The sequence below is a fragment of the Medicago sativa genome, chromosome 4 (genome assembly GCF_051527215.1).
Source record: "Medicago sativa cultivar Bolivia chromosome 4, Bolivia_mono, whole genome shotgun sequence".
Taxonomy (NCBI): domain Eukaryota; kingdom Viridiplantae; phylum Streptophyta; class Magnoliopsida; order Fabales; family Fabaceae; genus Medicago; species Medicago sativa.
The window spans coordinates 66,717,229-66,732,740 of record NC_140752.1 but is presented as its reverse complement, the minus strand read 5'-3'; the positions used below and the strand labels follow the sequence as shown (position 1 = coordinate 66,732,740).

Sequence of the window (15,512 nt, the reverse complement as noted above, 5' to 3'; positions counted from 1 at the left end):
AGCTTCCTATTTCGTGCTGCTTTTCTTCGGCGTGCACCATTATTTGCTTCTGATGTATACACATTGGACTAAACTGCACACTATTCATAAACATGTAAACTATCTCTGGTGTATCATCCAAAAGGTACAGGCATTGGACTCAATGGCACAATGGACCTAAAAATCAGAACCAACTACTAAAGGGTTATTAATGCAACTGCACATGAGAATAAGACATGGCAACTGCTGTTGTGCTCTCCTGCTACACCCAATCAGCTGCTATGCTGGATTGTTTAGGCCCATTGTATTTTACCCCATTTTACAGCGCCATAGGGACCTCTCTATACTATCTGTTTATGGCATGGGCTCTGTCCGAGGCTAGCTTCTGCTATCGCCGTGTAACTCAGTCAACGTCACCGGATTACGCTTCCATAACCTGCCACTGTTATAGCAGTAGGACTGCAGGGGGTGGGCTGCTCTTTACCTTTGCTTTGAGCTTTCGTGTTCCGTATAAACGTGGTTTCAACTGTCAGCTTATGTCGTGCAAACCTTGCGTCTGGCGAGTAAAGCGTTAATAAATTTTATCGTTTCAAAAACAATAATAATAAAAGCTAAACCTGGACAATAAGCATAGTCTAATACAAAACATAAACATCGCAGTCACATTCCAACAAATTACTTAAAACAGTTGGCCAAAGTTTCAGGCACAAGGAAGATGGAAATAATCAACATCAACCTCAAAACACTACATCACGATGCATAGTCTAAAAACATGCGGGCATAAAACACATCCCATCTAACGTAACAAAGAAATTATAAGCACATGAATGTATACTACAAAACACCGCACAACTTAGTCTAATTAAAACATCAAGGTAAATTACTTATAACACATTCAGAAGCTTGGACCACCAAGTTTTTGTGCCTATATAGGCATTGAGATAGCCTCTTGATCAGAAGTTCCAAGCTTGAGTGTCAAAGCCACATCCCACTCACCCAATGATTCTTCAGTTGAACTTGGAACACTCGAGGAAGAGGAACACGAACACGGTGGGCTGTCCAAACCCTTAACAGGTTCTCCAGGAACACCAATAACCAAATCAGTCGACAGTTGTCGTTGTGCAACACAGGAAGGTGTAATATCACTAAAAGCAGGCCTGAAAATGGCCTGGAAAAAAAAAACAATGTTGGTATATAATTACATATTTCATATCAAAACACACTTTGAGAACAAAGCTAGCTATTTTTATATGCAAATTTTCTTTTTCTTTACACAGAAGCCATAGGAAAGACACACCACCATGAATGCCCATAAAACAACTTTCAGGTACTCTAAAAATATATGCCAGAACTGCTACAAACCTTGATTGGAGTATAATTATTTCCGCAAGCACGGTGGCGTCTGATCGTTTCTTCGTCATCAGTCAAGCGGACAACCTCGAACAAATCTCCAGCCATGCTCTCCGAAAGCAATGTCTTTTGAACGATAAAAAGACATTTTTTATTCTTGATAGCTTTCATTCCATCCTCACTCAAAGCAGATTTTAGTCCCTAAAAAACATATCACAAAGGAAGAGATTTCAGAGAAGTGAGCTGCATACTGCAATATTGACAACATCCCAAAATAATAAACAAAGAACGAACCGTAGTTTTATATTTCAGAGAAGAAATTCCATCAAGCAAGTAATCAGCCATTCGGAACCTTCCAGTGGCTTCTCCATCACCGACGACAACACGCAACCTGGACAAAACTTGTGAGATAACCTTTGCAGACATAAACCATAGCAATGGTTACAAAGTTAAAATTCAATAGGAAGAGTCTTACTTCGCAGACACGTTAAAAGTTGTGCGATTACATTTAACACAAAGATAAAATCCATCGGCTTGACCCATTATCCTACCACAATCACACAATGGAAACCAACATTTTTCAATGTGATAAAGGCCAGTAATCATAGCACAAACAACGAATAAGCCATCCTCTCGAGCATGAATAAGTTGAGCAATTGTTTTCGTAGGAACAACACCGTCAAACTGAGAATGATCAGGTCTGACCACGGGCGGCGCATCGTGAACACGGTTAAGGGGACATTTTTTCCCTGAGAGCACTAACCTATACGACATATCACACAATGTTTTTAATAACAATATTCAGCCTATGAATAACACCAGAAAAATCGCATCACATAAGCACGTTAAACACCAGATTGATTAGTTTAGACAACCTAGATTTGAACTGAGCAACTTCAGCAACAGCAGGATTGAATATCATCCTTGTCATATACTCAGTGTTCTTCACCACAACAGAACCTAACAAAACATTCAAATTCATTAAACTCTCAAAACTTAACAATGAAATATATAAGAGCAATACACAACCCAAAGAATATGCCAACCTCCATCAATCCTAATTTTAGCAAACTGAATCACAACCACAGGTAAAGAGTTACTACAATTCTTTAACATCCTCTTGAAAGCTGCTACATAAGGACCAGTGAGTGTACAATCAATCCTTCCCCTACATAGTAATAAAATGCAGATAGTGAACTACTCAAGTCTCAAAGGCAATGTTTAAAAACAATGAGTAAAGGCAACAAACCTCTCGTCTGTTAACTCAAGTCTAACAACGGTAGACAAACTGTCACTTGCATCAACAACACATTCGTAATGCACAGAAGTCAATAGCCCCATAACATCTGTCAAAAAGCAACATTCAGAATCTAAAAAACAACCCTAACACAACCAATGGACAATCAAAGTCAAAAATAGAAAAAGGAAGGCAACAAAACCAGCTAGCTTACCAACCAAGTAACGGTATCCAAAAATACGCCTCCTGATCTGCTTAGAGGTAAAGAGGGTAAATCCATAGCGCGGAATGTAGTAATTATCGATCAAATAAACCCTTGTACTTGGAACAAACTCGATCCTGTAACTATGATGAGTAGGCCTAGAAAACCCAAAGTTTTCAAATACTCTAAAACAGGAAATAACACAAGCAAAATTTTCCTTAAGCATTGGCCTCTTAAAAAACTCTTGACATTCAGCAGGCACAGTTGCATGGATCTTAACACCCTACAAAGCCATACAAACAAATCAGATAAGCAACCATAATCCATTGTAACTACATGAAAGCAAATACCAGCAAAAGACAGAAAAAAAACCCCATAAGGAATTTATCAGTTCATGAATAAAGATGATCTCATTACATCAAAAATGATAATCACTTTGATCAAGAAAAATCAAATCTATTACATTTCAGAAACACATGAATGAAAATCATTTAGGAAAATCAACAAAAACTCTAGATATTTTTTACAAATTTATTATAAACTTTATCTATGGAACAACAATGGTCTACAAAAACCAAAGTATGGATGATAATCATTTTGATCAAGAAAAATCAAAGTATTACATTTCAGAAACTAATGAATGAAAATCATTTAGGACAATCATTTAAGAGTCTAGAGATTGTACACAGAGGTGTTATAAACTTTGTTTATGCAACATGCAAGCTTTATAAAATCAAAGTATTACATTAGAAAACCCAAAGTATCATCAAAATATTATATTTCAGAGAATCATTTAGCACTATACACTTTGATTTTATAACAGGCAAGGTTTACAACAAACATCTTGAGGCCCCTGCATCAGATCATGAATGGAAAGGATCAAAATACTCACATCACTATCAAGCAAAACCATCTCAGTTGAGATAACCTTGCCATGCACTATGCTACTCTCAACATTGACCAACCTAATAATCCTAGCCTTTATCCTCCAATCAATCTTTGGTGGTCTTACACTTGCCAAACAATCAAAGGGACGTTGCATGGCTGAAGTTCAAAACAATGATCAAGTACCCTTGTATGTTAACTTTGAAAATACAGAGTTGGTACTATACTTATAAAGAAACAAAGCTAGTAATGGAACTCTCTAAGTGTACGACATGAATAGTGAAAAAATAGAGACCCGGATTTGAAATGCAATTGTTACTACTTTAAGCACTGTAGCAAGCTGTCTTGTTTTGGGCAAAATTACACAACCCCATGTCCGCATTTAATTCTATTACTGCCTACAAATATTCTCAAGGATATGCAATGATGTTATGTAAAAAGTAATGTTTATCACTGATGTGGTACACCTAATATAGAAAAATCTAGATTAAGAACACTTATTATAATGGCCAATGAGACATCTTGGGATATGCCACAGCTTAATTGGAAAAATAAATGAACGCCCAATTTAGTGTAAAAATCACTTGATACACAATACTCCTTTCGGTCAAATTTATAAGCAAAAAAACTATTTTTTTATGTACATTGAATAACTAAATTATCTAATAGTTAAATGTGAACGAATACATTAGTTATTTAATGTACCTAAAAAATAAATTTTTCCATATAAATATGACCGGAGGGAGTAACGTTTATTCATATTATTTTAATAAAAGCAAAAAAACACCTATTATAAATGTAAAGGGTAATGCTAGCAACACACATTTTAACACACACTTTTCAACACACTCTCTTTGATTAATTAAAACTGACATAAGCAATGAGCAGAAATAGATATATAATATTAACCTAGCTCCCTACACATGACAACCTACATGACTTAAATACAATAACCAATTATAATATTAATATGATGAAGTATAAAATAACATGTAGAGGCAGTACTTTATCACGTTATAATATGTAGAGTACTACTTTACCGATTATAATATTAATATGAGCATCAAACAAAGTATATGATTGTATATGTGCTGAGGTACACTGAATGTAGGTGAAGATTAATTTCAAATGAAATGTGTCCTATATTATTTAAACAAAGTAAGAGGACTACTATTTCCGGTCACATTTATAAGGAACTTTTAGAGATTTAAATTCATTAGGTAAATAATGTGTCTATACTGTATACGTGAAGATTAATTTCAAATGAACTGTGTTCTAAACTATTTAAACAAAGTAAGAGGGCCACTATTTCTTTATTCACATTTATAAGGAACTTTTACCGATTTAAATTCGTTAAGTAAATAACGTGTCTATACTATATAGGTGAAGATTAATTTCAAATGAACTGTGTTCTAAACTATACAAACAAAGTAAGAGGACTACTATTTCCGGTCACATTTATAAGGATATACTATTAGTGTCTATACCATATATAAACTATGGATATACTATTAGTTATTTTGAAGAAGCTAAAAAAACAAAAGATAGGGCATTAGGATTAAAACTACCAGCAGTTATGGCAATGAAAAAGCAAAAGCTGCCTACAAATCTGGTAAGTACATATTTGATACCTAGGTCAACAGTACATAGAACCATATAGCCATAACCATTAAAATCGAAACTTCTATAGCCATAACTCAAATAGGATAAAATATAAATACAACATAATTTTCTTTCCATAACAATACACTGTCAGGTACATAAAACAATTTCTCTTTAGTAATTCAACACCAACAACACAGAAGCCAGCAAATACATCTCAAGAACTTTCTTATTTAAATACTTTGATCAACTTGCCACAACACCAACAATACCACATAACTTCTTTCACTACAAACTTAACTAAGCCAAAAATATAAGGTAAAAGAAAATAAACAACAACTTCAACCACACATGGGGTAAATTCACACTACAATAACACTTCTAAGCACCACAAACACAAATCATTCACTTTCAGCAGCCCTTCCATATGTCACACGAATAAGCGACTCCATGCCATCAACTTCCACATAAGCTTCCATGAATTTCCTCTTAAGGGCTTGTTTCAACTCCCCACCAGCAGATGTTCCAACTACACCGGAGTCCTCCCCTTCCTTAACATCTATACCAGCAGAGGCAGAGCTGTGAAAAGTATCATAAAGACAGTCAACAGCCTGAGCAACCTCGACACAGCGATCAATTTCATCATGAGAAGAATCAACAACTTCAGCAACCTCGACACATCCATCAGCTGCATCATGAGGATAGTCAACAAACTGAGCAGTCTCAACGCATTGAGCCCGTTCCTGCAATAAAAGCACACAACTGCAATCAACCAAAATTCTTTAATTGTGATCAATTACGGGCAGCAAAGCTAATAATTCGAGCAAACACTTACAACAGAGGGTGCCAAACCATATGCAGAATGAAACGGATTCAACCATATATCCATCAAGGAAGGACCAACAAACCAATCTTCCACCTCATAAAGCATACCAGAATTAGGACCATTCTTCATCTTCTTTGTCACCTTGAAAAGAAGTGGATCCCCAAAAAAGTCATCCATCTCAATAGGATACAAAGTAGATCCTCCATCCTAAGGGCACAATCAACAACACAACCAAACCCATTATAAGATTAAAACTCATGAAAAAAAGTGCGCAATAACCAACCATATGCCTTGTACATTGTACAATACTTACCAAGGACATCAAAAGATCGCAGGTATGGGGCGCAGCCTCCATCACAACACGATCACTAAGAAGGAAAATAGTTTCCTTCTCAACACTCCCAACACTTATCTTTAGTCTAAACCTACAATAACAAATAAAAATCAACATAGTAAGATTCATGTCATGTAATCAATCAAAGTCTTGTAACATATAAAAATACCAAAATGTTATATATGAAAACCTAGGATCAAAGTGAGTAGAATCCTCAGGTAACCACATATCAACACCCTCTTCAACCCCAAAGTAGCAAGCAATAACAAAGGAAACTCCTTCATCCTCTGAAGAGCAGAAATCAATAAATCTTGTTACTGCATGGTCTCCAACAAAATCAGCAAACCCTGACATTCTCAACCAATAGATGTCAGATCTATTCAATCAAGGCAAAGGTAACCAACAAATATTAAAGTGTGTTGTGGACCCTTACCATGAAGTGAACCTCGTGGGATATATATAGGAATGATAAGGCAGCTGGGAGGGAAAACAGAAAATTCAAATAATGCATATAAAGTGTATATCAAAAAATAACATAAATATTTCATAAAAAAAAAAAATCTGACAACACAAAACCCAATGGTGACAGCCAAACAAAATAATATAGTTACAAAATGATTGAATTAGCTAAATAAATTCTACAAATGATGCATATCTAATTTAAAGGACACATTAACTATATTATTAATCACTACAACTAAATGGTGCCTATGATTCACTCTTGAAGGAGCTTAGACTTTCTCTCTTAGTATCATTGTGGTAAGTTTCCGATATGTTATTTAAGAGTCAATTTATTCATATTGGTAGCAAACGGATCATTGCCTTATATGTGTCAACGCAATCCGGTTAAATTACGGCAAAAACTGCACTATTATTTCATGCCAATTACACCCTTTCCGAGATGCTCTCACCCACACATGTATTCAATTGGCAATTTATTATGATGTAATGCGATATTTTATTTCAATTGCCTTATATGTGTCAACGCAATCCGGTTAAATTACGGCAAAAACTGCACTATTATGTCTTATCTTATGTTTAAGTGAAATAAAATATCTTCTTCTCCTGGAACATAAAATCAATGTCTTGTATATAAATTCTACATATCTAAGGAAAACTACGTAGGTATATAGAAACAGAAATTTAACACAAACACATACATGCACCAGGTTTACTTTCAAGTTGAGGCCTAGTAATAGTGCTCAGAAAATTAAACACTGACAGTCAGAGATACACACCTGACATAGGATTTTATTCCTGTAATTTTCTAAAAAACAGAACTAAAAGACAAAGAAAGAATAGCAGAATCGTACCATGTATCACTCCTTTGCTCAATTCAAAGAACCCATTGCATTTCCAATATGAATCAAAAATAACAAATTAGTGATTTGAACCAAACTACAAATCTGCACTTATCCAAGACAAACTCCTTACAATACCCATGGCAGAATGGTAATCGAATTAGAAACTAACCCATGTAACATCACAGATCAACATGAAATCAATAACCCACTAAATCAAAAAATGATTGAAAACCAATAGTTTGGATATAAGATAAGACAATGAATCTCCCTAATATAAAAATGTTCAGAGTCCATGAAAATTGCACAAACATGTAAATGAAGAAGGTATCGCAGACTCTTCTATTCTACCTACAGGAACAAAAACCCACCAGAACTTGAACATAGTTGGAACGAAGGGGACTCGCGAGAAGAAAGGGGTTGAGCGACCAAACCTCAAGAAATAACTGAGAAGGGGACTCGGGAGAGGAGACCGGCTGTGCATATCTCATCCTTTTACATAAATGTGGCACCACACTGTCGCCATCATTTTTATATTATTGCAATCATCAACTGAACTTAACCTGGCCCAATTTAATAAATATGGTGCTAGCCCAACCCCCAACAATAAGTCCTAACCCCCACCAACATAAATAGAACAATAATATTGACTATTTTACTTAGTTTAGTTATCCATGGATTCCACTACTCTTTAAATTGGTTTAATTATATAACCCTCTTTATCATGGTAATTATAGCACAAGAACAATGAACGTCTTGGCTATTCTTAGTTCCGAGAATTAGCGTTATTATTGGATTAATCAACCATAAACGTTTTGGCTATTCTTAGTTCTCTCCATCTCCCTCATCCACAAAGAACAATGGAGAGCAATCAAAGGGATTCCACTACTCTTTAAACTGGTTCAATTATATAACCCTCTTTATCATGGCAATTATAGCATAAGAACAATGAACGTCTTGGCTATTCTTAGTTCCGAGAATTATCATTATTATTGGATTAATCAACCACGAACGTTTTGGCTATTCTTAGTTCTCTGCATCTCCCTCTTCCACAAAGAACAATGGAGAGCAACCTGAGTTCACATAATACTCACGGCTTAACCTTTTTTCATTATAACATAATACACGATGATGCACATCATTGAGGTGTTAAATAAGTTTATTAAACATCAAAATCATACTTTTATGCACTTCAAATGAAAAAGTGAAGAAAACTTTGGCAAGTGCAGCTGTACTGTACTTTACAGTGCAATTAGATGTAAAACTTAATATTTTCATGGTATCTAATTATTATTTTCTCAACATACAGAGGATCTTGGTGATCACAAGTGAACTTCGTACCTAAAAACTGCCTATAATCAACAAAATGCTCATTCATCTAACTTTGTGTGAAGCTAGAGAACTGACAGAGCTGCATTCTTTGCATTGCACACAAACAATTTCCAGTATTAATTAGTTTAGTTTCTGCCCATAACCGTCCACAGCAAAATTTTGAGGGGTGTCAGAAATAATTAAATGAACTCTATCAAGTTCAGCCTTAGCTACTAATTGGCAACTCAGAGGTGCTCTGCATAACTATCAAAGTAATTTATTCTTCACGGTAACATAGATACTCATACAATAGGTAGGACATCAACACTAAAAGTCCACAACTACATAACACAAGTGCCATAATAAACTCCCATAAACCCAGAGGGAGCATTTAGGAAATGGAACATAGAGGATAAGTTCTATAAATACTTAAACAATAAAGGATCATTACAAAGCATAAAGTCTAAAGGACAATTCAACACAGCATAGTAGACAACCACACAGTCTCAACCCTGCAGGTGAACTCAATCCAGATCAAGTTTGGTTGCCTTTGCTTTCTTGGTGGTAGCAGACTTGTCACGACCAACTGCGTCAAATGCCTTGCGCAAATTTCTCTTAGCTTTGTTGACAGCCCCATTTTTCTCCACAGCCGCAGCTCCTGACATGTTTGGACTTTTAAAGACACTACCATCATCCCCCAAACTTACGGCCTCACATCCAGGATCCACATCCAGGTTCTGCTGCAAATATAAGAATTTATGCAACAATTAAGGTCTACATAGAGGATTAAATGCAAAGCATCATCCACTAATACAATAAGTCTACTTCCTATTTAAATATGTACAAACCCAACCAAAGTTATAAACGCAAAATGATACCTCATGAAATGGAGCAGTATTTTCATATCCAGATGTCTCAGACACATGACCAACTGGAGTAACAACAACATTAGCCACGAAATCCTCAAATTGTGTCTCCTCAACAACCTCAGGGTCCTCAGCCAATTCACTCAACTCAGCATCCACACCATCAGACACAAACTGCACATTAAAATACCATCTCACTCACTTTGTTTGGATACTTTGGTCACTTAAAACGGATATAAAAGTGCATTATGTTGTTTCAATCAATTTATTTTTCAGAAAAGGCTTCATAATTATATTATTTATTTATTCCCATTAATGCACATAATCATAACTCCTTAACAATATTTTTTTGGAAATTTATTTCATTTTTGTAAAAAACTAAATTCGGGGCTTAAAACGTCTCTTTACTTTATGTCAAAAACATATAATTAGTTAATGCAACATCCATTTTCAGCAAATAAAAACAATGGTTAGCATACATGTGCTCTGGTTATTTGCTTTTGCCTAACTATTTCCCTTCTGCAAACAATTCATGGGTTTTATATGGTAAGGATGTCCAAGTTAATAAGTGTGCATAGAGTATATCATTAAATATTTCACCCTCAACATAAATCTAATACCTACACTACTGCAACCAAAAGAAATTCTCCAAGTTATTGTAAGGGAACTAAACTTGCTCCAACTAACATAAAATTTCCATTGATAGAATAAGTATACACACCTTGGCGGGTGTCTCTTCAGCAACATCTGGATCCTCTACCAAACCACTAACCTCAGAACCAACAACATCAGAGAAAACCTACAAATGGAAACCAACCGGTCTTAGGCCATACATCAAAACCCTTCTAAAGTGCCTAACAACAAATGCTAAAAAAAGACAACGGTTTACAAACCTTGGCAGAAGTGCAGAATTCCTCAATAATAGATGGATCAAGGCAAACCCTCTTCACCCTAAAAGATCCATCAAACATGACCCCTGCAGATGCAGTCTTCTCGACCTTAAACAACATCATCCTTCCCTTCAAACTAACAATCTCAGGAGGATAAAATCCCGCATTTTCAGCCTGACAGAGATACATCATCAAAACATTTACAAATTGTAAATAAAGACAAAAACCGGTGAAAAAACACAGCAACATCACCAGGGAAATCATCTATAACAAACCTTGGCTGCAGAAACTAAGTTGCTACACTGCTCACCAAGCAACATTTGCATATCACCATCAAACACCACAAACACTGCATCGGATGTAGAATCACTCACATTGAGCTTCACCTTATACCTACAACACATAACTACAATAAACAAAAAAACCCCATACAAAAGAGTTGAATGACAATGACAGGTTTAATCTAATAAAACCTTGGAACCATATGGAACACATGCTTCACACATCCCTTGCAGTAATATGCACCAGAATCAGGAGTAACACTCCTATGACAACGACATGCAGGATACCACCAATCTTCCCCCTCAACCAAACCTTCCACAACAGCGCAAACAACATAAATCCCATCCTCCACAATGGCATTCAACTCATAGATATTTTTCTTGGGGTGATTTCGCAAGAAATCCTCTTCAATCGAAGGCCTAATGCGAGGACCAAGCGAAGGAACAACACCAGAAGGTTCAATGCCATGGATTGCAACACTGATATTGACATATTAACATACAGTTTACACATATTAAATAATAGAATTATATAAAACCAAAGTCACACAACAGAGAGAAAAAAAATCAAACAACAAACAAACCCTTCTCTAAATTTCACAACTTCTTCGAAAGGAGGATTCACCCAAATTCTAGTTGTGTTCATAACATTCTGGATAGAGACCCTCTCTGCATATAAACAAACCGGACAGAAAATTTATAGGAATAGGACAGAAATGGTTGAACCAAAACAACCTTGGTTACCCATAAATTACAAAATGCAAATAAACGGGCAAACAGGACGGAAAATTTATACCTCGGAATATTTTAATTTTCGCAAATTGAACCACAACAACCGGCAATCCTTCCCCAGCTCTCCCCATCATCTCCTGGAGAGAATCAACATAGCTTCCAAACAACGCACACTCAACCTTACCACTGAGTGAAACACCAAAACAGGGTTAATATAATTTAATAATTGCAATTCACCTACATAAATCACTGCTATCTAAAAAAAAAACTACCTTTCGTCAGTTAACTCAAAAACAACCATCTTAGTAACCTTCCCATCCCTAACATACTCTCTCTCAGCAGAAATCTCCGTCATCAAACCAACAACATCTGCACAGAATTTGTTGAAACGAATTTAAAAATTAAAACTGGCCCTAAACAGTCAAGACATTAAACCACACTGGACTCACCAACCAAATAATCATAATCAGCAGTGTGGGCACAAACTTCTTGGATCTTAATCAGAGAAAGTCCATGCACAGGGATAAGTGAACTCTCAACCCTCTCCACCTTTGTCTTCATTTGAAATATCAGCTTATATGGATGAATGGTAGTACGGTATGAACCAACACCAGGGGCAACTGCAAAGTATGACATCTTGTACACTCCTCCTTCTACCAACTTCTTCTGAAAAACATACAACAACTGCCTTCTAATGGTAGCATGAATCTTCCCACCCTACGAAAGGAAGGAAAATGGAGCATTCAAATATGAATTTATCAATAATGCAAAATTCAAACATAAATTTCTCAATAATACAGGATTCTGAACATAAAGAATAAACCAAATAGACAAAATAAATAATAAATATACCTTCTCATCAATCAAAACCATCTCAACAGAATTAGCCTGATCAGGTTTCAAAAAGGTTGGGACCTCCCACATTCTAAGCACACGCACCTTGATCCTCCATGACTCTCTACCAGGAACAATATCACACAAACAATCAATGGATTTATCCATCTAAGCTGCAACCTCAGAAATGTATTGGATTAAGCTTTGACGCTTTGACAATAACCACACCAGACTGAACAAATTTATAGCACCAAGTCAAGGGTAAAAGGGACAAATAAACCCTAAACCCATAGAGTCTAGAGCAACCTGCAACATGGTACAACAAACCCATACTAAAGATCTGCAAAATCTGCAAATACCTGCAAAAATCTGCATCATAGTACAACAAATCAATGGAATCTAGTCAGATTATCCCTGTCCACCTGCCACAAAGCCACTACCCAACAAAAATTTGAAGCTATAGATAGGGTTTTGGCTGGGCAATTTGAAGCTAGCAATGCAATAAAGTAGAAGGATACATACCTCACAAACCCTCCTGCGCAAATCCCAGCCAAATCAATTTAATCTGGACCTGACATACAAAACAGCATAGTACAGCAGATAACCCAGCCGGCTGTCATCGATTCGGACAAAAACGCGTCATGAAGAGGGAGAAAGAACGGAGATCGCGAGAATTTTGAATCAACCTGGAACGATTTCGCTATTCTCTTTTGTAAGAGTTATTGATGCTCTATAGTGTAGAAGAGATATTTAGGTGTCCATAAATTATTTTTCTTTCATTGCTTATGCAAGTGCAAGATGATTCTCAACTGCGCCAGGTTCTCAACAAAAAGTTGTAAAAATTCAACAATAAAGCACTATAATCTTATTAATTAAACTTGAAAAATATCATCAATTATCCTAATGGCAATAGTGACCTGAAATATAGTTGAGATGATAATTTGGTCCAAAAATCTCGAATGAAACACTCATTTTTCTGATTAAAAAAAGTTGAATCTAATGAGAATGAATAAATAATATTTCAGGAAAACAATTTAGTAACCATAATGTAAACATGTCACTCTGCAAAATATAAATATAGCAGTCAATAATGTACACACAATGCAATAAATAAATTAAACAAACCCAGCGATCGTTCCCACCCAGAAAAAGAACTTTATTTAATGTAACTACATGATTAACATTAACATAACATAAAAAACATTACTCAACGCACAGAAATGCTGGTAGGTCCTGTAAGGATCAATGATCACTGATCAGACGGTAGATGAAGCCTTAACAAGCGACTTGATGGTAATAGTGGGACCCAAAACAGATGGTTTAAAATCAAAGGTAAAAGTATCATATTGCAGGAAGAATTCCACCAAATACAACCTACACAAGAGCACCACCAGATTCTTAGCTGGACAGATCTTATTATCAGGTGTAGCCTCATCAGTCTCACGTCCATTGGACCAAAACACATGTTTCAACAGCTTCTCTCCATCACCAATAAATCTCTCAGCAATAAAATCCTCAGGCTTCTCAAAGATCTTACCATCTTTTGTAGCGAACGGTTGATATCCAAAGAGCATTTCACCTTTCTTGATCTCAAAAGATGCATCATGACTTGACACCACTAGATCCTCCCTAGCTTTAGCATATTGATATGGAACAGCAGGTTCAATTCTTAAAGCTTCGTACACCGTTGATTTAGTCAAAGTCATCTTATCCAACGCACTGAAATTAACCCCACCTTCTTCTCTAACAACGGCCCTGATTTCATCAGCAAGTTTTTTGTGTAAGTCAGCACCAGCTAATCCAACCCACTTGATCAAGATCGGAAACTGGTTTGTTAAACCACCAAAAGCGTTGAACCCTAACGTGAAAACAAGGTTGTGACAAGCTTCTTCTCTTTTTATGCCCATTTTTTCAGCTTCATCAAGTACAGTTGTTCCAGCTTCCATTAAACCTTCATAGAGTTTGTTGTAGCTAGACTTCACTGTCCATGCTGGGATCGGAATAGTTCTGATGAGAAAATCTTCAAGGTAGTTGAAGATTTTTGGTAAACCAGCTGTTGCTAAAGGAGCTAGCTGAGCTGCAAGCCATGTTTGAACTAGGGTTGGACCAGAGTCACCGATTTTAGTTTCGCTAGGTTTTTTGTCAGTGATGAGTTTGAAGAGGAAGTCGAAGGTTATACCTCCAATGGAAGTGTTGAAGCTAGCTTTCTGATGTTTTCCAGCGAGTTCTTTTTCAAGATCGGTGAAATGTTCAGAGAGATTAGTTTGAAAGAGAGGAATGAAAGTGTCGTGTTTTGATGAAAGGATGTGAAAGATGAAGCGTTTGAGGAGGCTATGGGAAGGTTCAGCTGTGTCTAGAAAAGCACAGGTACGGTAACCACCGAAGAAATCAGTGGAAGGCATGAAAGTACCGTCGAGGACATCACGTTTTTCGACTTTAGCGTTGTCGAAGAGGATGGGGAAGGAAGCACCGTCGAGAAGAGCGATGACTTTAGGGTCTGGTGCTATGAAACCACCTGGTGGCATGTTGAGTTTGAGGACAGTGGAATTGTATTTTTCGATTCTGCTTTGGAAGTATTTGTCACGTCCTTGGTTGTAGAAGTAGTCATGTCTGTCATGGAGGGGTCCGATGATGGGAAGACCGTAGCTTCCTGGGATTGGTTTCAAGGGGAGGTTGGTTGAGGAGGTTTCTGATGAGGAAGCCATTGTTGGAGTGGTTTGTGTTTGGTCAAAATATGGTTGAACTTGCTTGTAACGTAACTAGGTTGTTTTCAGAAGTGAGAATGAGACATCATTTGATCGGATTTTAAAGGATTTTATTTGGATTGTGTAAAAAAGAAAATATATTATCTCACCATTAAAATTTATTAGCCCCACCTATGA

General features: G+C 36.4%; 4 protein-coding genes across 6 annotated transcripts; all 4 read right to left on the bottom strand.

The window, feature by feature from the left end:
- Positions 1-904: 904 nt before the first annotated feature.
- On the bottom strand, positions 905-3,810 carry LOC146930936 (uncharacterized). Its single transcript, XM_085707619.1, has 9 exons — positions 3,661-3,810; positions 2,781-3,051; positions 2,579-2,675; positions 2,376-2,497; positions 2,205-2,289; positions 1,805-2,092; positions 1,624-1,720; positions 1,342-1,530; positions 905-1,147 (listed from the first exon to the last, which is right to left on the bottom strand). The coding sequence occupies exons 1-9, from the start codon at positions 3,808-3,810 to the stop codon at positions 905-907; spliced, it is 1,542 nt and encodes a 513-aa protein (XP_085563745.1).
- A 1,545-nt stretch (positions 3,811-5,355) lies between these two features.
- On the bottom strand, positions 5,356-8,381 carry LOC146930935 (uncharacterized). 2 transcript variants are annotated; one of them, XM_085702407.1, is made up of 6 exons: positions 8,088-8,381; positions 6,849-6,892; positions 6,606-6,762; positions 6,395-6,506; positions 6,091-6,288; positions 5,356-5,998 (listed from the first exon to the last, which is right to left on the bottom strand). In XM_085702407.1, exons 1-6 carry the CDS (start codon positions 8,198-8,200, stop codon positions 5,657-5,659), a joined length of 966 nt encoding a protein of 321 aa, XP_085558533.1. In that variant the 5' UTR covers positions 8,201-8,381; the 3' UTR covers positions 5,356-5,656. The 2 variants fall into 2 exon arrangements, with proteins under 2 accessions (XP_085558533.1, XP_085558534.1); XM_085702408.1 differs by having other exon boundaries at positions 6,606-6,702.
- Positions 8,382-9,279: 898 nt separating this feature from the next.
- LOC146930933 (uncharacterized) lies at positions 9,280-15,408 on the bottom strand. 2 transcript variants are annotated; one of them, XM_085702402.1, is made up of 12 exons: positions 13,153-15,408; positions 12,649-12,999; positions 12,246-12,513; positions 12,069-12,165; positions 11,861-11,982; positions 11,649-11,733; positions 11,257-11,544; positions 11,059-11,176; positions 10,787-10,957; positions 10,615-10,692; positions 9,906-10,067; positions 9,280-9,767 (listed from the first exon to the last, which is right to left on the bottom strand). In XM_085702402.1, exons 2-12 carry the CDS (start codon positions 12,796-12,798, stop codon positions 9,552-9,554), a joined length of 1,755 nt encoding a protein of 584 aa, XP_085558528.1. In that variant the 5' UTR covers positions 12,799-12,999; positions 13,153-15,408; the 3' UTR covers positions 9,280-9,551. The 2 variants fall into 2 exon arrangements, with proteins under 2 accessions (XP_085558528.1, XP_085558529.1); XM_085702403.1 differs by having other exon boundaries at positions 9,280-9,764.
- On the bottom strand, positions 13,766-15,408 carry LOC146930934 (allene oxide synthase 3-like). Its single transcript, XM_085702404.1, has one exon. It carries the CDS (start codon positions 15,333-15,335, stop codon positions 13,887-13,889), a length of 1,449 nt encoding a protein of 482 aa, XP_085558530.1. The 5' UTR covers positions 15,336-15,408; the 3' UTR covers positions 13,766-13,886.
- Positions 15,409-15,512: the final 104 nt, after the last annotated feature.